Here is a 24242-nt window from a genome sequence, read left to right as displayed (position 1 = left end):
CCCTCCCATATTCTCTGAAAGCACATCTGACAAACTGCAGAAATCAAAACGTCTAGAGAACCAGAGGAATGGTGTAAACAAAAAGAGAAAGATGGAAACTCAAAAGCAAGATTCATAAGTACGTCTTTGGGTTAAGACTCCCTTTATGCCCCTTGTTTAGACCAAAACAATGACAAGTTTTAATAGACGTTTAATAGTCATTTGTTTTTACATCAGCATATTTACAGTGAATGCCCAATATAGACCGACAGACCTTAAATACATTAAGGTCAACAGGAAGTTGACATTTACATTGACATGTAAAAAAAAAAAGGCCAAGCTCCAAAAGCTCAGATAAAGTCTGTGTTGAAGTCATATGCCTCGTCATCATTCTGCTGTGCAGAGGAGAGGTCCACATTGAAAGCAACCCGCTTAACCGCCGCCTTATGGGGTTCTGATGATGCTTTTCCTAAAAATAGACAAAACATGTACTTGAGAAAACCCTGTACCTTACCCTGTGTTGCATCTTAAACCAAGGGGGAAACAAGTGCATGGGGACAATTCTCCAATGCAATCATGTACACACCTGTTTGTTTCTTCTGTTTCGTCTCCTCCTCCATCCCATCGTCTCCATGCAGCTCATCCATCTCAGCGGACTGAAATTTGGAGTGAAAATAGGCCTGTAAGTCACTCCACCACGTTCACCACTTCATGCTCATTTCCACAGTTACTTAAACCACGTTGTTCCTACCTCCTCTGGCTCACTGCCATTCTCCATGTTCTCTGCATCCTCCTCCTCCTCCTGCACTACAGCCTCTACAGCCTTCTCCTCTGGGATCTCACTTTCATTCAACATCCCTGCAGTGGGACCCGTTGAGAGAAATCCTATGCTGCTAGCTGGGTTTGGGCACTTCACACCTACAGAGTTGCAGTTAACACAATAGTTAGTTGTCATCAGTAAATAATAACGAACGGTGCTACTGTAACTGAGAAATGTGTTGGACTCACTGTTAATAATTTCCTCGTTGCCGCTCTTTAGCTTGTCCATATCCAATCCCCTTTGCATCTCTGTTACCATAGCGTCTGATAGGTATGGAGGCAGGGGGTGATTGTCGGGTGGTTTGGAATGATAGTTCAGTTTTGCTCTGTGGAAAGAAGAAAAAAGCACTTCAAGTTGAGATTGATAAAAACAAACAAAATCAACCCATAATTGTACAAAAACAACCTTTTTGAGATAAGACCCGTGAGGGGACTTCAACAATTCTAAATTACATGCTCATGCCATGCTCATGTTTCAATGACAGGCCAATTTATGCTTCAGTGAATGTCAGCCAACATTGTTTTGTCATGTAAGGAACCTGTTTCACAGAACTTTTAATGACATTTTGAATCTGTTAAGAGGCAAAAAGACGTTTGGATGATATCACCAGACCTAGCACTGTAACTCACTGAGAGCACTGGCCATTAGCTGCAGCTACTCTAGTTCAGTAGCACCAATTTTGGTCGTTTTTCCCCCTATAGACAGTACTCATCAACATCCATGTAAAAATCGGCCAGATTTCTCCTTTAATACAATATTGAGAAGCTCACCCTGTCCAGTCATTCAAAAATGTGGTGGCAGCCAATTCAGTGTTCAGGACACCACCTTTCAACAGAAATCCACGCTTCTTGGCAAAACATGTCAAAAATTCCACAGAATTTCTGTAGTCTGGAACATTATATTGCAGCATAATCTAGGAAAGACAAAAAAAAAAAACACTTAATCAAAGACAGGCAAAAAACATCTGTGCACAAGGACAACAGACAGACAACAAAGAAAGACAAACACATCTGTGCCGTGAAACTAATTTGATTTTACACACAGCTTGGTTCAATTCTATTGGTACAATTTTCCCACCAAATCCAAAGTCAGTCAGATAATAATGTCAGTGTATAATGGTCTCTGTGGGTCCCCTTGGGGCCTCACCTGCTGCTGGTCACACTGTTTCAGAAGAGTTCGAACAGCCTCTAAAGAGCTTTCCTCCTTCTCCTCAACCTGCAGACTTCTGAGCGCCATGGACACCGGAGAGTTTGAAGGTGTCGCAATTATTCCAGGACTGTCAATCATCTTGACAGTTTTGGAGATGTGCACCTCCTGCATGCACCTAAAAAAGGGGAAAGTCACAATCAGCTCCAAAGCCATTGAACAAACCTCAAAACACAAAACTTGAACACTGGGGACTTTTTGAAGCTCAGGGTTGGATTGAATGTAGACTCCATGGTCTTTGTCAGATCTTCAAGTTCATCACGCTTCAAAACTAGCCCTAAATTTATTAATGAGTGTCCATAAAGCTTCAGGACTCACTTTGTCAGTCCTCGCTGAACTCCAGCGTGGCAAGCCCGCAGACCTTTCAGGCTGTTGATCAGACTGCTCTTCCCTGTACTGGGGAAGCCTGGGAGAACACATAACGAGTTAAAGCAGAGGTGTGAGAAGACAAGTCTTTACAGAATATCATGGACCAGTTTCCCCATACATAGATTACACCTAATCCTGAACAAAAAGAAATCTTAACTTAAAATCTTAATTGGAAGAATTATTTTTAGCTTTGGATTAAAGGGACACCAGGCAACGTTTTCGTGTTAATGAATCATCTTCGTAAGTCGGTATATGGTTAAATGACTCATTACGGGGCGAATGAAGGCTCTCTCGCCCGCCCCTACTGCCTGTAGGAAGAATATCCCACTTGCAAGTTCGGTGTATCCTACCCGCCAACCGAAGCAGGATCAGTTTACAGCACAGAGGCAGGCTAACGAAACGCTAGAGGTTGTTGCAAACGTGTGTAAAATGGCAGAGCCGGCGAAGAAGCAGCGAAAACCCTTGACGGAAGACGCAAAGAAAAGTAAAAGAGCTTCAGACCGAGCGAGGGGGAGTTTCGTAGAGAAAAAGCATCAGGCTTGCCTGGTGTCCCTTTAATCCATGTGAGGAAAACTGGCCGCAAAACAGTAAAGGCAAGATGAGGATCAGAGTTGGATTATTTTGTCCCCATAAAGAGGTCAGTCAAGCATGAGTTCCTCATTTCTCATCAGCCACTACTAGCTTACATTCTACACAAATATCACAAACACAGCATTAAAGGATTCTGGAATAGAAGGCTGACTTACCGACAATACCCACTTTGAGCATGCTCTCTGTGTTGAGTGTTGTGGCATATTCCCCGAGCACCTCCAGGAGAGATGTGTGACCTAATGCAGTCCCTGCTCTGGAGTGATCCACTCCATTTGCCATGCGTCTCCTACGCTTCTCCTCCTGTCACATTCACATCACTGTTAAGCATTTTAATCTCAAGTGAAGTACTAAAACTGTTCATGATATGCGGGGTTAGACAGGAAGGAAAACAACACAGTAATCTCACCATGACAAGGCAGATGTGTCAAAATGTAGTCTGGACTTGACTAATCTGTACTTACTACTGTTCTGTCTTGAAGCTGTGTGGATGCCTTGAACACAAAGGTTGGACACTCCAATTGAAGATACTCCAGCCACTTTTTCAGGTTGTCTTTCGGTACAAGGTCTGGTGAGACACAGGTTTTGTCTTAGAACCTCATTGCAAAACTATTCACTGGCAAAACTGTCAGCAATAATAATAATAATAATAATAAAAAAAAAACTTCTGGAACTAAATTTTCATCAGAACACTACAATGTAAAATTTTATACCTATTTTGTTTAACACAAACATCAGCTTCTTCTTGCCCTCATGTTTCAACACAGCCTCCTCAAGCTCAGGACACCGACAACCAAGAGGGTCTCTGGCATCAAGGCACTCTACTAGGATATCAGACGCTTCAATCACCTGAAAATAACCACAAGGCCATCAATGCCAGGCTTGAGAAGAAATTACCTTCACTTATTGACAAAAGAATTTTGAACAAACTCTACACTCTTCAATAGAATCACAGCTCTTCATAATTCTCCATTCACTTGAATGGGCCTTCCCCACGTTCGGAGGTCTGATCATTTTGAATGACAGACCATTGCTATTTATACCAGACCACTGTCAAGGAAAATGGGTTTTATGCCTGATTCATGTCTTTCATATAAATCCGTGAGTAGGCTATTTGACTCATTTATTGCAATGGAATTTCATTGAAAGTTAGCAAGTTAGATGTTGCTACGCAACAGCTGAAATTGTCACATTCTGTTTGTGTGGAAAACGATGTTGTCAGCGGAAGCCACAAAACGGTAACAAAATAATTTTAAAAGACCCATGTGTGTTAAGTTTCCTGACTCGTTTTGCAGCAAGTAGCCGTGTAATAAGCGGGATAATGTCTTGTCCTCCGCTCCGCATCGGGGTCCTGCTCGCCCTGTCGGAACTTATTTTCCAATAATGACCGGCGGACAACACATTATCCCTTACATAGGAAAAAAGGAAACTCAATTAACCTTGTTCAGTTCTTTGCAACGGAACCTCTTGGCGCTTTTGTTTGTGCCTGTAGTGGACTTTTTCTGCTGCTGCTTGGTCTTCTTATCCTGCAAGAAGACAGTGGTTACAGAGTAAGCCAGAAAGATTAAAAAAATAATACACTCACACTCATTGTGTGACACAATGACTGAGGTCACTCTGCTTGATGCGACTGCTTTGTCACCTTTTTCTGTTTTTTGGCCTTGGGCTCTGTTTCAGCTTTGGCAGCCTCTTTCTCCTTCTTCCTTTTCTGGGCCTTTTCAGTTTGCTTGGCAACCCGATTCTGTTCTTTCAGCTCTTCAAGCTGTTAGGGGCATAAGCAATGTTTTCATCATTTCCATTATCTAGCCAGCACTCAGTGCATATCACTGCACATCACTGCACATGGGGTTGTGATGCTACCATGGTAAATGCACTTACCTGTAGTTTTCGCTGTTCAGCCTCCCTCAGAATCTCCTCTTTGAAAGGTGCGCTGTTTGGTACTCCAATATCCTTCTTGACACGTTTGCTTATCCCCTTCTTTTTGGCCTCTTTCCGTAGTTTTCGGGTATGTTCTCGGACCTAGTGGAAAGAAGTTGAAAAGGGAACAACACTGTAACTACAAGAACAGAACATGTATTTAAAACCCATTTCTCCAATTTTCCCCATACATAGATTACACCTTAACTTCTAACAATCTTTATTAGAAAAATTAGTCTTGGACTAATCTTAATCCATGTGTGGGAAAACTGGTCGTAAAACAGTAAAGGCAAGATGATGATCAGAGTTGGATTATTTTGTCCCCATATAGAGGTCAGTCAATCATGAGTTCCTCATTTCTCATCTGCCACTACTAGGTTACATTCTACACAAATTACATTCAAATATCACATACAACACAAATTCAGTGAAAATGTCTGAGTTTGAGTAACTCTACTTAAACTACATCACTTATTAGTAATGATAGTATTGCCCTCCACCATGGACAACTGTAAATCAGCACTCTACCCTATTTTGCCTCAGCTTCAGGTCACTTCAGTCATATGTTCATCATACATAAGACAGATCATGGAAGCTGTTTTTTTAAACTACTCCACAAGTGACGGTACACAATATCCTCGTGCTATAGTACACATAGGAAATAATCAAGAGCCTGTAATATTTAACGTTAACCAATTTAAATTCGATAAATTGAACCAGTAATGTAACAGCTTGTGTAAAAAAGACGAGTGAACACTGAGGAAAAACACTATATTTGTGTAAAATTACGTTTTTAAGCCGACACAAACATACTCAATGAGTGCATGTGGAATAGATACTGTTATACGTTCGCTAGCATGGGAAGCCTAGTGAACATGACCTTACCTTTTTCTGAATTTTAAAACGCTTCGCACAGGATAAGCGCTTACTTGCTTTCTTCAACTCTGTAGGCAAAAGTCAATAATATGAAAAATATCAGTGATTATCTAATTGGGTTACGAATGTACATGAGCTAACATTTAACAGGGGTTAGCAAACCATTGCGTGTCTAGCATGGAGTTACGCCGACCAACTTGGTTATTAAAAACACCAACTAATAACAACCAAAGGCAACAACACCAATCGGAACTTAAAAGGACACATTGTAGCAGCTATGATTAAACACAACAATTACTGCAATATACATGTTTACACTTACTCGGGCGTTTCATTTTGTTGATATGCGTAGACACACAGGAGAGTTGGGCTCCTTGTCTGCACGTGGATTTTGGCGAGGAAGTGAGCTAGCCTGTGTTTCGAGTTTCCGCTTCCGTTGTTTGGTCATGAAAGGGTTAATTTTTTCTCTAATAAATCAATCAACTCATCCGAATGATTTGATATTGCGTGAAAAGCATCATTAGCTACATTTTTACAGAAACTCTGCAAAAGGTAAGATTTGCAAAGCATCTCACAACGTTATTGACGTTGCATATGCACGTTTTTCTTTTCTATGGACATCGCTAGCTAGCAAAATGGGCAATGTCTACAGAAGAATTCCCTCTTTGTTTTTTGTGTTCTTGACGCTATTGGTTACGAGGGATTTTGGCACCTAAACCTGTCAGCTTAACAAACCAGTTACTGCAGACAGAACGGCTAGTTTGGCATGTATGAACGAACTCCCGTTAGCCCTCAACTATAGCTGGTGATGTCGTTACCTCAGTGAGCCGTTGTTTTATGTACCATACTCAGGACAACTGAGAAAAGGCACTGACAGGTTAATTGGACCGTTATAAACTGGCATCCTTCGCGCTGGGCCTGTCACCACAAGACAACGAGATAAGACGGTGAAGACACCCGCAATTTTGATTAAACATCTGTCAGAAAAGATAACATTAGTTAGCCAACCAGTGACATAATGAAGAGATAGTCAAATGTCAGTTAATTTATGAACGGTTTTAGACTTAATTCGTCACGTCGTAGACAAGTAATGTGACAAGAAAACTGTTTTAGCTTCATTCATTGACAAGATGAAAAATATGAAAACAGCTGTACTAGATATTTTTTCCCCTGGCTAATCAATGCCTTACCGAAACTTAACCTATTGTTTAATTACTTAGGAACTATACAACGTTATGGGCTCCAAACGAAGGAGAGCCACTTCTCCTTCAAGTAGCGTTAGTGGCGGGGACTTCGATGATGGTCAAACCACACCAATGCCTTCAACCAGTCGGAAAAGAAGAAGAACATCAAATATTCCCACTGTTGATCCTGTAAGTGCGCCCAGGGCCATTCGCCTCAGTTCATTCGGCATGCTTATGTCCCTGTCCTAGCACACTCTTAAATTGTACATCTGGCTGATGCCTTCCCTCAAACAGATTGCCGTGTGCCATGAACTGTACAACACTATTCGGGACTACAAAGATGACCAGGGCAGAATGCTTTGTGAACTGTTTATTCGCGCACCAAAGAGAAGGTGGGTCATGAAACCATTGTACTCACACTTGAGGGACGAGAAAAGAACATCTTCTCAGAATGTTGAATTAGATCTAATGGACATGTTGAAAAGTTTTTTTCTTGTCTTCTGTCAATCGCAAAGGAACCAACCCGATTACTATGATGTGGTGTCTCAACCAATTGACATGATGAAAATCCAGCAGAAACTGAAAATGGAGGAGTATGACGATGTGGAGCAAATCACTAGCGACTTTCATCTCTTATTCAACAATGCTAAGGCTTATTACAAGGTAATCCTCAACATATTAAAAAATAATCTAGGAGAGTGCAAATGTTTAGTGACCAAATAGTGTGTTTGTGATTTGTGTTTGTGCCATTACTAATAACTATTACATTGTTTAATGACATCTAAGTTATTTAATAAACTTGGGGGGTAATGGCCAGCTTTGGAATGTGTATGAATTATTTTGTATTTTTCAGTTATATACTAAAAAGATTTGAGGAGGTGGAAAAAAAGTGACTGACACAGAGAATCCCTGCAACTACCTCAACTTGTTATACCATGACCCTGAAATGTACCAAAGAGAGACACCAGACACTGATAACACTTGAATTCCATTCTGTCTTAAACTCTGTAGCCGGAGACTCCAGAGTACAGGGCAGCCTGCAAACTGTGGGACCTGTACATTCGCACTAAGAATGAGTTTGTGCAGAGGGGTGACTACGATGACGAAGATGAGGATGGTGATGATGGCCAAGAACACCCAGGAGTGTCCAATGAGGAAGAGGTGGGGGGAGCAGTGCTTGAAATTTGAAGCATATTTTACCATTCAAAACTACACGAAGGCCACTAGGCCATTAAAATCGTTGTGGATTGAGATAGGTGCCAGGGACCACCCTGTGTATTGCCTACATATCAGCCAATTTGAACAATTTAACTACAGTACATTTGTTTTAATTTTAAATACATTTTATTTTATTTGTCCACAAATCACCCTTATTTAAATATATATATTGTGCCCATATTGTACATATCTCGTAACTTCGTTCATGGCCCTTGCTGATATGATATTCTTTTATGATATTCTAATTTTGAATTTCTTGAATTTTCCCTTGGGGATCAATAAAGTATCTATCTATCAATCTATCTATCTATTTTTGGAAGCCCTCTCAGTTTGAATATTTGTTTGACAGTCTGCACCCACCTGTCTGAAGGATGCCCTGGAACAGCTTCTTGATGCTGTGGTGTCTTACACAGAGCCTTCTGGAAGACTTGTCAGTGAGCTCTTCCAGAGATTGCCCTCTAAAGTGGTATGAGATGGCTTAACTTGTGATACATAATTCCTCTTTATTAGTTTACAGTTTTTTTCACATATGCATTTTATTCTTTAGCAATATCCAGATTACTATGAGATTATTAAGGAGCCAATTGATCTGAAGACCATTGCTCAAAAGATACAGGTAAACAAAATTATTAATATATATATATGTAGATTAATATATATATATATATATGTATAGTTCTTAGTGTACAACTAACCATATTTTTATTTATTTCCCAGATTAATTTTTATAGAAGTCCCCATGCTATGTCAAAGGACATAGATCTCTTGGTAAAAAATGCCAAGACGTATAATGAACCTGGATCACAGGTTTTCAAGGTAGGATGTGTTTGTAGCCTCAGATGGTTAATACATTAGCCCTGCAAAATGTGTTCCATTTTAATATCCCTAACCTAACTTTAGTTTTTTATGATCTGTGCACAGGACGCCAACACTCTCAAAAAGGTTTTTGCCCAAAGAAGGGCAGAACTTGAGCATGCTGAGCCTATTAAGTCCAGCATACGAATAAGGTAGATGCCCCCCCTCATCTATAGTATTAAACTAAGTATTAAACTAATAGCCCTTTCATTACAACCCCAGTGGTTGTGGAGGCTATGTGTAATAGGTGTAATTGCACAGTGTTGTTACTGTATGCTCGGCTTTCTTGGTAGGAACAGACGATCAGCTCAAGGAGACCGTCTCTCAGCCATCACCATGGCATTGCAGTATGGCTCGGAGGGTGAGGAGGATGCCATCCTCACTGGTAGGACTTTGTGCTCTGTTCTTCCCCTCTCTTCCCCTCCCCCTCTCTACTGACTCCAGACAAAATAAACAACCACCGGCTAGCAAGTGTGCTCCTATTCACTTGTGTTCCTCTCTGAGAACACTTGAGCCCCTTTCAGACAGAGACTGGAATCTGGAAATGATCTAGATGTCACATGGATGGGCTATATGTATCAACACAATTGTCCGCATTATTTGACGTAGACATCACCTGGGCCTTACCCTGCTTGTACCCTAGAACTAAGTCCGGATGTCACGGGATGAACGTATATCTGAATACAAAAGGGTGAGACTCGAGTAAATTCACATCTTTGTCGTGCGAGGCTGATAGTGTCCACTTGGTTTATCTGTAGTTTATAAGGTTATGACTTATATCATAATAAAATCCATCCATTAATTCTCGTTCATGACAAACTGGCACTATTTTGCAAAGAAGGGAAGTATCGATATAGGCTACTGTTCTCCCTGTGTTATGCACATAAAGTTGGTTCTATATTGGTAGTTGGATGAGGACGATAACTTAGGAGAAAGAAAAGACGGTCCTAAGAGGGCAACTTTCAAGCTACAGGATATTCTTGCACGTGCATCTTTGGACAAGTGGGGACGACGCACCATACCCCGACAGTAGCCTACAGTGCGTCAACCTCCTCAGCTAAACCATTCAGACTATTTACTCAGGTATAAACAAGACCCTGGCCATGTCCGTGCGTGAGGGTCAATTACCAGGTCATTGTCTGGACGTCATCTCTGAAAGCGGCTCTTGTATCTTTCAGGTGCAAAGATGCTATTGCAAGGGAGTGACAGTTTGCCTTGTTTATTGATTTGTTATCAAACAGTATAGGAACTTTACCATTGTTCTGATTTAAGTTCATAAGTTTTGACTCGCATCACTTTGTACATCAGTTTAGATGTCCAAAAGGATTGGAGTTTAATGTGCTATATTGTAGCTTCATACTGCAATGATCTTCTACTGGCAGCCTAATTTACCCAACCATGCCATGGCTTTAGAATCATAAGATCATTAATGAAGGCTACTTGACCTAGTAATCCTATTATCCTTGTGCTTTTCGTAATCCTATCATCATGGCAGGGTCAGTCCACTATGACGAGGGCGAGTCAGAGGCAGAGAGCATCCACTACAGCATGGACATAAGCAACCCCATCTTCCAGCTGTACGAGGCGGTGCGTGGGGGCAGGAACAGCCAGGGCCAGCTCATCGCCGAGCCCTTCTTTCAGCTGCCTTCCAGGAAGGACTACCCCGACTACTACCAGCAGATCAGCCAGCCCATTTCCTTCCAGCAGATTCAGTAAGCAGAGTGCTCACGGGAAGACAGTTCTCTTGGTAATGTAACCAGTGTCTGTTTGCTGCAACAAATAAAAACGGTCATATTTCAATGTCGTGTTTCACTGATGCCTCAGTGAATATGCATCAGGTGTATTGTATGTATGGATGTTGAGTTATCTAATAGGGTAAGTCGATCTAGTTTGATTGCCAAGCTGAATAAATGCAGATTAAAATATATCTTTATCACTAGTACAATTAATGCCACTGTGCCTAGTCTCTTTGCTCAAAGTTTAGTATTTAAGGGTATTTTATCCACTGTCATCATAAAGTTGTAACATGCAGAATGATCACCAGCAAACTGTTCTCCTTCATTTTCCATAGAATCAAGTTGAAAAACAATGAATATGAGAGCATTGAGCATATGGAGGCTGATCTCATGATGATGTTTGAGAATGCTAAGCGTTACAATGTCCCCCACTCCCATATCTACAAGAGGGCCCTGAAACTGCAGCACGTTCTACAGGTCAGTGCCAAGGCCATACAATACTATTGGAAACCTTAAAGTGACCTTCAGTTTCACCCTTGAAATATTTATGGTCTGCTACCCTTGCAAAGCAGAAAGATGGTCAGAATTGGCCAGTTTAAATTAAATTAAATTAAATTAGTGTGAAATACAGCTTTATTGTTTTAGATACAGCACATAGAATACATTAAAACTATAGATTTGATTGAGGCTGCATTACTAACCCCAGGAATGTCTGCAAGAAGTCTTTAAGATATCTTTGTATTTCTTTCAAAAATAATTCTTAGCAAATAGTTCTTAGCATGATAAGCCAACCCTAGCCCACACTTGTGTGCAGACGTGTATTTACAGGATTCTGTACAGTATTTCCAATTACATCCAGGAGAGAGGGAAAGGCTGCTGATAAATATTAATGAGAATGAGGGGGCAGGAGGATAGGGCTTGTAAATATTAATGTGTGTCTGCATTCTGTGTGTGTGTGTATGTGTGTGTGGGTGTGAATGTGGTGTTTCATTTTCCTCAGCTGAAAAGAAAGGAGCTTTTGAGAAGTGGAGACGAGGACAGGGACAGCATGCTCTCCTCCACCATGTCCGACGGCGGCACCACCAAGAGGAAGAGGTACAGCTGGCTCTGCTCATTTGCATCTCAAACAAACAATCTGAATTACTGTGCAATTCCCATGACATGTGTGATTCTTCTGTTGCTGCAGTGAAGTGAAGCATGATATTAGCTATGTTCAGATCCTGGGTTTCTTTCCTCAGGAGCCTGTTTGCTGGACAGTTGGTTGGTTTATCTGTTGTGGCCTCATGCTTTAATAGAAAACCAATTGCAATGTCAAAAAATTAAGTTAGTGTGTCTTCCTCATCGTGTTTAGGTGCTGATGAGCTTGTTGTCTTGATGTCAATAACGCAATAGTGTGCTGTTTGACACATGACTGTGAGACGTGTGTTTCTTTATAATGTCGAGAAAACGTTTGGCTTTTCCAGTCACAAGAAGAACACTAAGAAGAACCGTATGAAGGTGCTGTTTGCAACGGTGACAGAGGTGCGAGAGATGAATACTGGCCGCAGACTTTGTGACCTCTTCATGGTCAAGCCTTCCAAGAAGGACTACCCCGACTACTACAAGATCATCCTGGAACCTATGGATCTTCGCACCATCGACCACAACATCCGCTCGGACAAGTACATGAGCGAGGAGACCATGATGGAGGACATGCGGCTCATGTTCCGCAACGCCAGACACTACAACGAGGAGGGGTCCCAGGTAGGGCTCTAAAGACCCAACTTTTTTATGGTACATTTATAATGCAGCAGGTCAGTGTTGATGGTGGTGATTAAAAACTATTTCAGGTCTGATATGGTGTGGTGTATAAGAATGGCTCCGTTTAAATGATACACATTACCTAAATACCCCAAAGGTAACAAACACATGCATACATTATGTATGAACACATGCATACATTATCTTCATACCAGAACATACTGTGACAAAGTGATCGGGGGCAAATATTTGCAAATACCTGATAGGCTGAAGGTTTGTACCACGAGCATTACATGACTGCTCATTACATCTGCGGCTCGTCTCTCAGGTGTATAACGATGCCAACATCCTGGAAAAGATTTTGAGGGAGAAAAGAAGAGAGCTGGGGCCCATACCTGACGAGGATGACATCATTTCCCCAAAGCTAAAAATAAGTAAGTGACTGAAACACCACTGATATGAAAAAGATATAAATAAAATAAAAGTAAATGATTACGGTAATTCATAATATCAAAAGTTTCATTTTCTCTCTGATGTTTTATTGTGCTCTTTGTAAAGTTTCTTGCTCAAGACTATGCTTGCTATAATGAGGCGCTTTCATGTGTACTGTTGTGAGATTTTCATAGGTTTATGTGGATGCTGACTAAAAGAACAATGCAAACAAAAGTTTCATTTTCTCTCTGATGTTTTATTGTGCTCTTTGTACAGTTTCTTGCTCAAGACTATGCTTGCTATAATGAGGCGCTTTCATTTGTACTGTTGTGAGATTTTCATAGGTTTATGTGGATGCTGACTAAAAGAACAATGCATTAATTGATTTATGAGGATATTCACAAGATGGAAGCTGCATTAGGTTATAGAGCACAGCTCAGCACACTGATCAGCATTCCCTCATACGGAAGCTCCAGCATTGCATCCCAGCATGCACTACTTGCTCTATTTGTTGGGTGTTCACATAAGCAGAGATATCCAATAAGAGTATATTTAATCACCACTACATAATTACATTTGTTTAAATAGAAAGTATTATAAAGTAAAGGTAGAATATACATTCTCGGAAGGTTTAACACGTGATGTTCACCTTACTTCACTGAGTTTCACTGAAATTCTACACTTTATTACTTGACTGATAACAGGGAAGAGCGGCATCTCCCCGAAGAAGTCCAAGTACCTGACCCCCCTGCAGCAGAAGCTGAACGAGCTCTACGAGGCCGTGAAGAACTACACGGACAAGCGCGGCCGCCGCCTCAGCACCATCTTCCTGCGTCTGCCGTCGCGCGCCGAGTTGCCCGACTACTACGTGGCCATCAAGAAGCCTGTGGACATGGAGAAGGTCAAGAGCCACATGCTGGCCAACAAGTACCAGGACGTGGACGCGCTGGTCGAGGACCTGGTGCTCATGTTCAACAACGCCTGCACCTACAACGAGCCCGAGTCGCTCATCTACAAGGACGCGCTGGTGCTGCACAAGGTGCTGCTGGAGACGCGGCGCGACCTGGAGGGCGGCGATGACGCGCACGTGCCTGATGTGGCGCGCCTCATCCAGGACCTCATCCGCAGCCTCTTCGTGTCCGTGCTCGGGCACCAGGATGACGAGGGCCGTTGCTACAGCGACTCGCTGGCGGAGATCCCCGCCGCCGACCCGGCCAATGCAGACCGGCCGCCACTGAATTTCGAGATCATCAGGGCGAATGTGGACAAGGGAAGCTACAAGAGGCTGGACGTGTTCCAGGATCACATGTTTGAGGTGCTGGAGAAGGCCCGACGCCTGCACAGGTACGACATCAACAATGCCAAACCTGCATTTAGGACAGTGTGTTGTGCTTAGTCAGGAAAATTGTGTTTCTTGTATTACAACTCAACCTTTCTCTACTCTCGCTCTCTCTCTCTCTCTCTCTCTCTCTGAAAAAAAAGGGTATTTGGAGAAGTTAAAATAAAACTGACAGCATACTATCGATAATGTTTTTAATTTCTGCATGCTGTAGGTTATATTTTGACATATACATAAGTAGTTAATTAAAGGTGGTGTTTCACCTGGGTCATTAAATATATTTTCCAACATAGCCTGGCCCCACCCACCTAGATTTTCTTTCAGGGAGATCTAGTCTGGAACACCATAGTTCATAATGTTTTCCTCAGACAAGAAAAATGTCAGGCCACTCAGCGACGACAGGGAAGCGTATAGCTAACCATGGCTAGAGAGATGCTAGATACCACTGCTACTCCTTCTGCTTATGCCCTATATTTGTAATGACTTGTGCAGGACAGACTCTGAGATCTTTGAGGATGCAGTGGAGCTGCAGCAGTTTTTCATCCGTATCCGGGACGAGCTGTGCAAGAACGGCGAGATCCTGATGTCCCCCGCCCTCAGCTACACCTCCAAGCACCTCCACAGCGACGTGGAGAAGGAGAAGAAAGAGAAGCTCCCCAAGGAGCTGGAGGAGGACAAGCTCAAACGAGAGGAAGAGAAGAAAGGTACTCGCCCCCACTTCTCTGTGACTCATTCTGTGGCAAAGTGCAGAAAAGCACAGTTTTGTGTCCTCTTTTAGAAATAGGAGACCTGAACAAAATGGATTCACTAACTAAAACACGGACAACTACTGATAATCAGTATCAGTATCAGTTATCGGCTTCTTCGAATACAAGTATGCCAAATTCATGAGCATCATCAGAGTTAATGACACTAATATTTGTAAACATTTGATCAAACTAGAAACGTCATAACAATTGTACATGAAATTGATGTTATTCAGCTTTCAAGAATACCACAGCGCTGGACTCGGCCCTTAGTGATTGAACTCCAGTTGAACTTCACTCCTAACTTTATTCCCTCGCGTACAACAGAGGCTGAGAGGAGTGAGGACTCGTCTGGAGGGGCCTGGCAGGGCGTGCAGCGCACCTACAGTCAGGACTGCAGCTTCAAGGACAACATGTACCACGTGGGGGACTACGTCTACGTGGAGCCTGCCGAGCAGAGCCTGCAGCCTCACATCGTCTGCATTGAACGCCTGTGGCAGGACGATGCTGGTAAAGGGCATGCACTCTGTTTGCTCTGTTCTTACTTTCACATTTACTTTGATGTATTTTGACCTCAGGAATTAAGTGTTAAGCATTCCCGAAGCTGATGTGAGCTTGGGTCACTTTGGATAAAAGGGTTTGCTAAACACCTTTTACACAATTGTATCTTAACTTACCACTTCAGTGACATAGTACTCTAAAGCTTATAGATATAGATAGATAGATAGATAGATAGATAGATACTTTATTGATCCCCAGGGGAAATTCAAGGTCTCAGCAGCATATGATACACAAGGTAACTTTTTGAGCAATTTTGCTAGGCAATGTTCTGTATTGTGTATTCTGGCACGTTCCTATTGATATTGACCACCACAACAGCAGGTACATTTTCATTATCATCCAATCAGAACACATGGAACTGGTTATGTGGTTGCCCAGCAACATTGCTTAAAAAGTTGCCCCATGTATCATCACCTTAAAGTCATGTTTGAAGACTGAAGACTATGTCTTTAAACAATTTTTTTGAAGCAAACTACACGTTGTTTGGATGTTTCCCTGGGGAGTTACCTGGACCATGCTAAGGGACATGTTTCATAATAATAAGAAAATGTCATGTTCATTTTGCTCAGGTGAGAAATGGCTGTATGGCTGCTGGTTCTACAGACCTAATGAAACCTTCCATCTTGCTACACGGAAGTTTCTGGAGAAGGAAGTCTTTAAGAGTGACTACTACAACAAAGTGCCTGTCAGCAAAATACTTGGGAAATGTGTGGTCATGTTTGTCAAGGTATATTTGAATTTAGATCAGCATTCATCTGTAAAATATGTATTTGTGGGCTCTCATATCAATTGTGTTCTTTATAAAACACTGCAGGAATACTTCAAGCTGCACCCAGAAGGCTTCAGGGCAGAGGATGTCTTTGTCTGCGAGTCTCGTTACTCAGCCAAGACCAAGTCCTTCAAGAAGATCAAAATGTGGACCATGCCTCTGAGCTCTTTGAAGTTTGTCCCTCGTGAGGTTCCACTGCCAGTGGTCCGAGTTGCCTCAATGTTTGCCCCTAAGAATGATGAGAAGCCCCCTGAGCCGGCTGAGGATGATAAACAAGGACCATCCATCATAGATAAGGTGGCCACACATAGTATGATGTCTTTTGAAAGTGGCTTAGCTGTAGGTCGAATGTTTTAATGCTTGCACCAATAGGAATACCTTTCTTGGAGGTACTCGGTGGTAATATGACATGTACATCCATATGTTATCATTAATATATCTGAGGTCATGATCTGATATGGCTTATCACTTCAGAAATCTTAAGACTCTTTACTGAGCGAATTACGATGTTATATCACTCTCCCGGCCCATTACATTATCCTTATTCATTAGTATCTAATAATAATCATCGTTTTTCTTTTTTAACGTCTTGTGGAGATATAATATTATGATATTAGTTTAGTAGTGCACTCCTAGAGTGCATACTTTTAATTCACTTGAGCCTTTCCTCTGGCCCTAAAACATAAGTTGCAAATAGGGATTAATAATGCTTTTGCTCTTGCAGGAGAGAGAGGATGTGACTATGGACATGGCCAATGGTGAGCCCGGCTGTCAGTACTATGAACAGCTCTGCTACAATGAGATGTGGCTGAAAGTGGGAGACTGTGTCTACATCCGCTCTCATGGGCTAGTGCGCCACCGAGTGGGCAGGTGCGAAATAACACAATCTAAATGTCTGCGATTCCCTGGTGGCTGCGTTGATCCTCTGGCTAGTGGTCAATTGTAATACGCTGCTCAATTTGTATGAAATTGTGTTAAGCATTTTTCAATACTGCACTGACTAAATGAATGGTTGCCTGAGTGAAAGGATCTCTCATGTTGTGCTCGGCAGGATTGAGAGAATGTGGGTTCGAGATGGAGCGGCATACTTCTTCGGGCCAATCTTCATCCACCCAGAGGAGACAGAACATGAGCCCACTAAGATGTTCTACAAGAAGGAGGTCTTTCTCAGCAACCTGGAAGAATCCTGCCCCATGACCTGCATCACAGGTACCGCTCATCAGAGCTCTTGAGTCGCCGAGGAGCACCTTCAAGAGTTGAAGAGAGAAACAAAAGCAACTTCTTGATTCACATGGAGATGAATCAATGTCGGTTTTATACTTCACTGTGTAAAGTACGGGCTAGGAACACTGATTCCAGCGAAGAACTTCAATTGCCACAAAGCCTGTGCTTTACGTCTTTCTTGTTATATTACACAAGTGTATTGGATGATTTTCTGTGCATTGGAGTCATTTTAGTTTAGAGGATCTAGCACGTAATTTTCAGATCCATAGGTTTACTGATATGCTCTGTGAATGAGTAATTCAGCAGCTACAGGTCTGCAGCCAGCTCACTCACATTTTACAGTGTTGTTAGTTGTATTGTTGTGTTGATTGTTTGTTGTGCTGATTGTTTATGTTTTTGAGTGGTTTATGAATTTGTTTTTGCGAGTAGTGAGTGGTTTATTCATTCATGCGTTGCTCTTGGCCCGCTAGGAAAGTGCACGGTGTCCTCGTTTAAGGACTACCTGTCGTGCCGCCCTACTGAAGTGCCCGAGGAGGACGTTCTACTCTGCGAGAGCCGCTACATCGAGAGCGAGAAACAGATGAAGAAGTTTAAAGGCCTCAAACGCTTCTCCTTATCTGCCAAAGTCGTGGAGGATGAGATTTACTACTTTAGGTGAGCTAAAAGAACAATACTATTTCACTTTGAAGAACATTTTTGACAAATTATAATGCATTATGTCCTGTCTCTGTTTCCACTAGGAAACTGATAGTGCCTCAGAAAGAGCCGTCTCCCCTCCTGGACAAGAAGATTGAGGAGCTGGAGGCCAAGTTTGCTGACATGACGGACGAGGAACTTGAGGAGCTGGGCGAGGATGACGGAGACACGTGTGATGCCCAGTCCATGCCCCAGCTTCAGACACCGCTAGCCAATGACCTGGACATGATGCCGTACACGCCACCTCAGGTGAATCGAGTTCCCCTACAGCAGGGGTGGGCAAACTGCGGCCCGCCAAGCACTTTAATCCGGCCCGCCGAGCATTTCATTTAGTTATCAGGCTGCTCGCTATTTTTTTCCTGCGATAGAGACGACGTTGGTTAGCTTTACTGCAAACTGCTTTTCACTCTCCTTAGGTAACGTTTACAATGTCAATGTCAAAACATCATGTTAAATAGTTTTACATGATGTTATCTCTAAGTTAACTCTTAGTTATCTCCTTTGCAGCAGATCTAACGTGAACATTATGCGATCCATTTAATTGGGAACGCGTCTGCACTCACGAGAGGGAGAGAGAGCCGTAGGTTCCAGCTGGCTTGTCATTGTTGATAATTGATATCTCCTTCTTATAAGAAACTTTTAAAAGGAAATCATGAAGGCAACAGTAGTTCCCACTACTGACCATTTAAAAACTGTGAGAGGGCACAGCTGTAGGTACAGCACTAGCCATAGCGGAGCAGGCAGAAGATCATTGAGAAATAAACGTGAATTAAAGCGACTGTCTTAAAGCGACAGTGCACAATTTATACATTTGTTAAACAGCATAAAATTAGCAGTATTTTTAAAACAAATTAGCAGTATTTTAAAACAAAATTATAGGCTATAAAAAATGTATTTTTTTACGCGTGTGTCGTGGGGGGTTGTGCGGCCCGCCGGCCAATTTTCAAAACCCAATGTGGCCCTTGAGCCAAAAAGTTTGCCCACCCCTGCCCTACAGTGATCTTTGGACATTCTCAATTGAGTTGATTAAAATAAGTGTTGTGTTATAGACCCTTTCAACAAGAAAAACAAAAAAAATGCTTGAACGCTGTATTTTGTTCCCAATCTACTTCCGCTTCATTAAGATAACATATGGTGTGTTAAAACAGAAGCCTTGTGGGAACAACTATGATGCTGATAATGGAACTCTCTTGAAACGGTCAATACAACAAAGCATTCTGCATTCTCTCTTTCTTTTTCGTTGACAAACTCAACTCTAAATAATTTTGCTTCTCCCATTAACCCATCTGTTTTTCCTGTTAACCTGTCTATGACCTTTTTCTCCACTTTCAACTTTTAATCTTTCCTTCCCTCCTGCTTTTTATTTCTCTCTCTCTCTCTCTCTCTCTCACCCTCTCATTTGTGACCTCAGTCGACTCCTAAGTCCATCAAGGGCCTATCCAAGAAGGAGGGCTCGAAGAGGAAGATCAACATGAGCGGCTACATCTTGTTCAGCAGCGAGATGCGTGCGGTCATCAAGGCCCAGCACCCCGACTTCTCCTTCGGGGAGCTAAGTCGGCTTGTGGGGACTGAGTGGAGGAATCTGGAGACCAACAAAAAGGCAGAGTATGAAGGTACAAGACAGATAAGTCAATGAAGAAAATGTTGCGTCACTTTTCCAGATTTTTTTTCACAGTGAAATAAAACACGACATCTCTCTCTGCAAAATGTGCAATATAAGGCAATGCTTAAAATGAAAACGTTTGTGTGTGTGTGTGTGTGTGTGTGTGTGTGTGTGTGTGTGTGTGTGTGTGTGTCCGGTGCAGAGCGGGCAGCTAAGGTGGCTGAGCAGCAGGAGCGAGAGCGCGCAGCCCAGCAACAGAACTCCCCGAGAGCAGGTATCCCAGTCGGGGCGCTTATGGGGGTGGTGCCACCCCCGACCCCCTTGGGGATGCTTAACCCCAGCATGACCCCTGCGTCAGGTAACCCCTCAGAGACGTGGATGAACCTTCTTGGGGGACACTCAAAAGCTGGAATACTGAAGCTCAACTGCTAACTCAGTTTTTGTTTTTGTGTCGTCACGCCACCTCACGTAAAACTCCTTCCCTGCCATCCTTTGTTATTTTTCAACTTTAACTGATTTGTTTTCGTTTACTCCCCCCACATCTGAAAGCATTTCCTGTGAATGCATCCCCACTTTTATCACAGTACACAGCAGTGTATTTCTGTGGTTTCCTATAACTGCATGTCTTAGATTGTCGGTGTGTTCCATGAGGATGGAATTGTCTCACCTCTCTTCATACATGATGTCTTCTAACGTAGCATGAATAGGCTCTGTATGATTCCCATAGTGCATGGTTTTGTTTAGGTAGCTGCATGTTGCACTGATGCATGAATCTCTTTTGTTGGCACTCTTCCCCCTCGCTCTTCCCACTCCAAAACAAGGCATGATGGGTACCTACGGGCCGCCTATGATGCCCCATCAGGGCCCGGACGGAATGGTTAGTATACCCGGCATGCCTTCATATCCCATGGGTGTGCCCGTCTTACCCCATCACCTCCCTCCCGGTATGCCTGGTTTCCCTGGCATCCCTTACCTGGGTAAGAATAGATTTTTGCGCCAGCTCACCCTATCACCCAAACGCCATGCCCTTGCAGTTGCTTCCTGTCTGCCAGACTAACTCACTGGAGGGGCTACCTGTACCACATACTAACTCTGAGTTCCTGGCCATGTCCATTTATACAGCAGGTCAAGGCCCTACAAGGCAATGGCTGTTGCAGTCCTGTCACGTAGAAAGTGATATGGCTTAACCATCCCTAGTATGATTATACTTTGGCAAGAAAAACAAAACAAAACATATTTATCAACAAAATAACAACAACAATGAATACCTTTAGCAGTAAGTGTCAGCTGCCTAGAGGATATGCACACAAAAAAATCTGTGTGTAATGTAATGTATGTGAAGCGCCAATACCAATTTCTTCCTGAAATGGGACACAGTTGTTGTGGAGTGCTATGATAGGCTCAGCTAGCCTTCTATAAATGCCCCTGTTGTGATGATGCTTTAATGGCTTCTGTCCTCATAGGTATGAATAGCATGAATGGAGCCCATGGTGCTGGAAATCACTATGGAAATCAGGTAAACCCACACACTGTATGTCAGGAGCATTTATAGTGCCATCTTGAATTTCCCCTTGGGGATCAATAAAGTACTGGTATCTATCTATCTATCTATCAAGGTTTCTTGTAGAGGTGCTGGATTTTCTTAACTTGCCTCATGCCATGTAGAGGGCAGCAGTGTCATACAGAGCTAAAGCTCCTCTTCTTTCGGTGGGGAGTTATTAAGATGTTAGAATAGGATTACACAAATTAAAGGCATGCAAGTCATTGATTTTGGGAAAATGTTGTTGATAATTGTGGTCAACAGACAATCAAATTACCCCCCACCTTTCCTTGCTCATGATCTGTTGATTGACTAGAGTTGGTTATGGCTCAATCTCAGCTGCAATATTTCCCATTTGTCCAGAACATTGACCGTATGAACACCATACCTTTAGGCATTGAAACAGAAACAGACTGCCGATTGAAAGAATCGCAAAATATTCTAATCTTTGAAATTGTACTGTGTAACTCAAAGTTGGCTGTTTTTCTTCCAGATGGGAATTGTTGGTCAAGGGCAACAAGCTCCGCCCCCTTACCCAGGGCAGGGTCAGGGAGGGCAGCCTGCGGTACAGCAGCCGACCACACCCATATTTGTGGCCCCTCCTCCCAAACCACAGCGAATCCTGCACTCCGAGGCTTACCTGCGATACATAGAGGGACTCAATGCAGAGTCGACCACGGTCAGCAAGTGGGACCAAACTCTGTCAGGTAACAATTTATGACGTTGTGCTAATGGAAGAACTTTGAACGCAGAAGCTAACATAAATTGAATTGTATTGGACATGTCAGCTGACATCAGTTAACTATTGATAAACGCTCAACCAAAGTCCTTTTAGGCAAGTCCCTCCACTCAGCGGCCATATGGCAACGCTTTTTGGGCACTCGTCGGGCATCCATTTCGGCAGAAATGCTCGTGCGCAAGGCTTCACGACACCAATCTTGTTCCAGCGGCGAGATCACAACACATGATTGGCACGATGTCTTCACAACACACCATATGATTGGCTCAATGTATTCACGTCACACCACATGATTGGCTCAATATATTCACATGTCGACGTTTTGCCGAGGAAGGGGTGTGATATGTGTAGTAACGGCCATATTGGCGTTACAAACTAGCCCCATGCATTTCTATGGAGGGTTTTTTTGAGTGCTGTGTCTCCTCATTAGAAAGTCTCTGGCTCAACTGTCCCAATTGACCAGCTTTTCCCCATCACTGAATAAAGTAGTGGATAGCTCACAAGTGTATGCTACACCTGAAATGAAGCAAGTGACAGGAAGGACACTATGTAGGTGATGTGACCCATGTCTTCGTCCTTCAGCTCGCAGAAAAGACGTACGGTTGACCAAAGAGCAGGAGAGCCGTCTGCCGTCCCATTGGCTGAAAAGCAAGGGAGCCCACACCACTATGGCAGACGCCCTGTGGAGACTGCGAGATCTAATGCTCCGGGACACGCTCAACATCCGCCAGACATACAACCTGCACAACATCTAGCCATTCCTCCTCTCATGCCCTCCTGCAGACAGAGAAGCATTGTAGTTTTAATGTTGTAATACTGTAAGTTCACTTTGTCATGGTTTTGTAAAATTTGTCTCATTTAGTTGATTGCCTTGGGTTAGTGTTCATGCTGTTTTGTATCTACATTTTAAATGTGCTGTTATGCATTGGGAACTGTTGTTCGGTCATGAAACATTTTCATAAAATGGTTGACAAACTGGGTGTTGTCGTTGTCTTTCCACTAAGATCTGTTCCTTATTTCGTAATGTATTAAACTAATAGTGTAGTCAGCCCCCTTCTGTTCACTATTTACATGCTCCGCCTGATAAACCATCACCATGGACTCAACTTCCACTGCAATGCTAATGACAACCAAGTCTATTGGGTAAAACTATTGCAGATTCAAATTCACACACAAAACCCTGGCAGCAGATAACTCCCATCCTCACACAGCTTCACTGGCTGCCAGTCAAGTCACAAAACACTTTAAAAATCCTCACCTACAAAACCCTCCACAGTATCTTACTAATCTCAATCAACCACCCCTACAGTCAGTTACAGTCCCTCCAATCATCCAAGGATCAGCTTGCCATTCCCTGCACCAGACTCCAGAGCCTTCTGTGATGCGGTCACCAGTCTATGGAACAGTCTACCCCTCCACATTTGCACTACCCCCTCCCTGATGTTCAAAACATAATCCTAGAAACACACCTGTTGAGGCCAAATTCCATTTTAAAGTTATTTAAGCGCTTCATGTGTTATGGTTTGTATAATATTGTTTTATTTCCATTAGGCTGTTGATTAATTTGACATTGTTTATTGATATTCTCCTTAATGTAGTCTTACCATGTTATTGTTTTTATATTATTGACTGAACGGACATTGTTTATTGCTCCCCCCCCACCTCGTTCTCATTGCTTATTTTATTAATTGAATTGACATTGTTGTTTAATAAGGAGAAAAGCAATAATAGTTTGACCAACATTCTAATCTGTTCCACGTTAAATTTTAATTATATTGTTTTTGTATTTCTATGTCGCTTTGGACAAAGGCGTCTGCCAAATCCCATAACGACAGAATCTAGACATAACTTTGAACTCAAAATGATGTTCAGAGTACCGAATAAAGTTAATACTACAGGGGAGTTAGTAAAGAGGTTTCTAGTCAGGTTGACCACCAAACTGGACCCGAGTCATGAAACAAGGAAAGACAATGTTGGATAAGAAAATCTGGCCTTTATTGAATTCAAGATGGAGAAAGCCCAAGATGACAGTTAAGCATTAGCATTCTGAGCAGTCACTTCAGGAGTCATCATGGGAGTCTAAGGATAAAAAGCAGCCTTTTACA

At 42.5% G+C, this 24242-nt stretch overlaps 2 protein-coding genes and 1 non-coding gene across 3 annotated transcripts; 1 reads left to right on the top strand and 2 right to left on the bottom strand.

Annotated features, from left to right (window-relative positions):
- Nucleotides 1-173: 173 nt before the first annotated feature.
- gnl3 (G protein nucleolar 3) lies at nt 174-6145 on the bottom strand. Its single transcript, XM_076268981.1, has 15 exons — nt 6078-6145; nt 5765-5823; nt 4841-4981; nt 4605-4724; nt 4402-4488; nt 3676-3811; nt 3427-3530; nt 3121-3265; nt 2324-2411; nt 1946-2123; nt 1570-1712; nt 988-1124; nt 731-897; nt 566-635; nt 174-448 (listed from the first exon to the last, which is right to left on the bottom strand). The coding sequence occupies exons 1-15, from the start codon at nt 6088-6090 to the stop codon at nt 330-332; spliced, it is 1707 nt and encodes a 568-aa protein (XP_076125096.1). The 5' UTR covers nt 6091-6145; the 3' UTR covers nt 174-329.
- Nucleotides 2201-2277, bottom strand: LOC143105295 (small nucleolar RNA SNORD69). Its single transcript, XR_012983411.1, has one exon. It is a non-coding gene; the product is annotated as a small nucleolar RNA SNORD69 (small nucleolar RNA).
- Nucleotides 6146-6220: 75 nt separating the features above from the next.
- pbrm1 (polybromo 1) lies at nt 6221-23094 on the top strand. The gene is made up of 30 exons (XM_076267675.1): nt 6221-6307; nt 6976-7128; nt 7234-7331; nt 7455-7602; nt 7951-8100; nt 8507-8623; nt 8705-8773; nt 8875-8973; nt 9079-9164; nt 9306-9397; nt 10508-10724; nt 11084-11225; nt 11749-11843; nt 12212-12491; nt 12817-12922; nt 13625-14264; nt 14752-14963; nt 15333-15515; nt 16136-16293; nt 16381-16632; nt 17060-17205; nt 17387-17544; nt 18030-18213; nt 18300-18504; nt 19667-19868; nt 20061-20216; nt 20680-20835; nt 21322-21374; nt 21892-22105; nt 22720-23094. The coding sequence occupies exons 2-30, from the start codon at nt 6991-6993 to the stop codon at nt 22890-22892; spliced, it is 4929 nt and encodes a 1642-aa protein (XP_076123790.1). The 5' UTR covers nt 6221-6307; nt 6976-6990; the 3' UTR covers nt 22893-23094.
- Nucleotides 23095-24242: the final 1148 nt, after the last annotated feature.

The sequence above is a fragment of the Alosa pseudoharengus genome, unplaced genomic scaffold (genome assembly GCF_046254945.1).
Source record: "Alosa pseudoharengus isolate Yale_2024_CS ecotype anadromous, Long Island Sound unplaced genomic scaffold, YU_APseudo_1.1 YU_APseudo_1.1_scf_5, whole genome shotgun sequence".
In the NCBI taxonomy this organism is placed as follows: domain Eukaryota; kingdom Metazoa; phylum Chordata; class Actinopteri; order Clupeiformes; family Clupeidae; genus Alosa; species Alosa pseudoharengus.
This window is presented reverse-complemented; position numbering and strand designations above follow the sequence as displayed.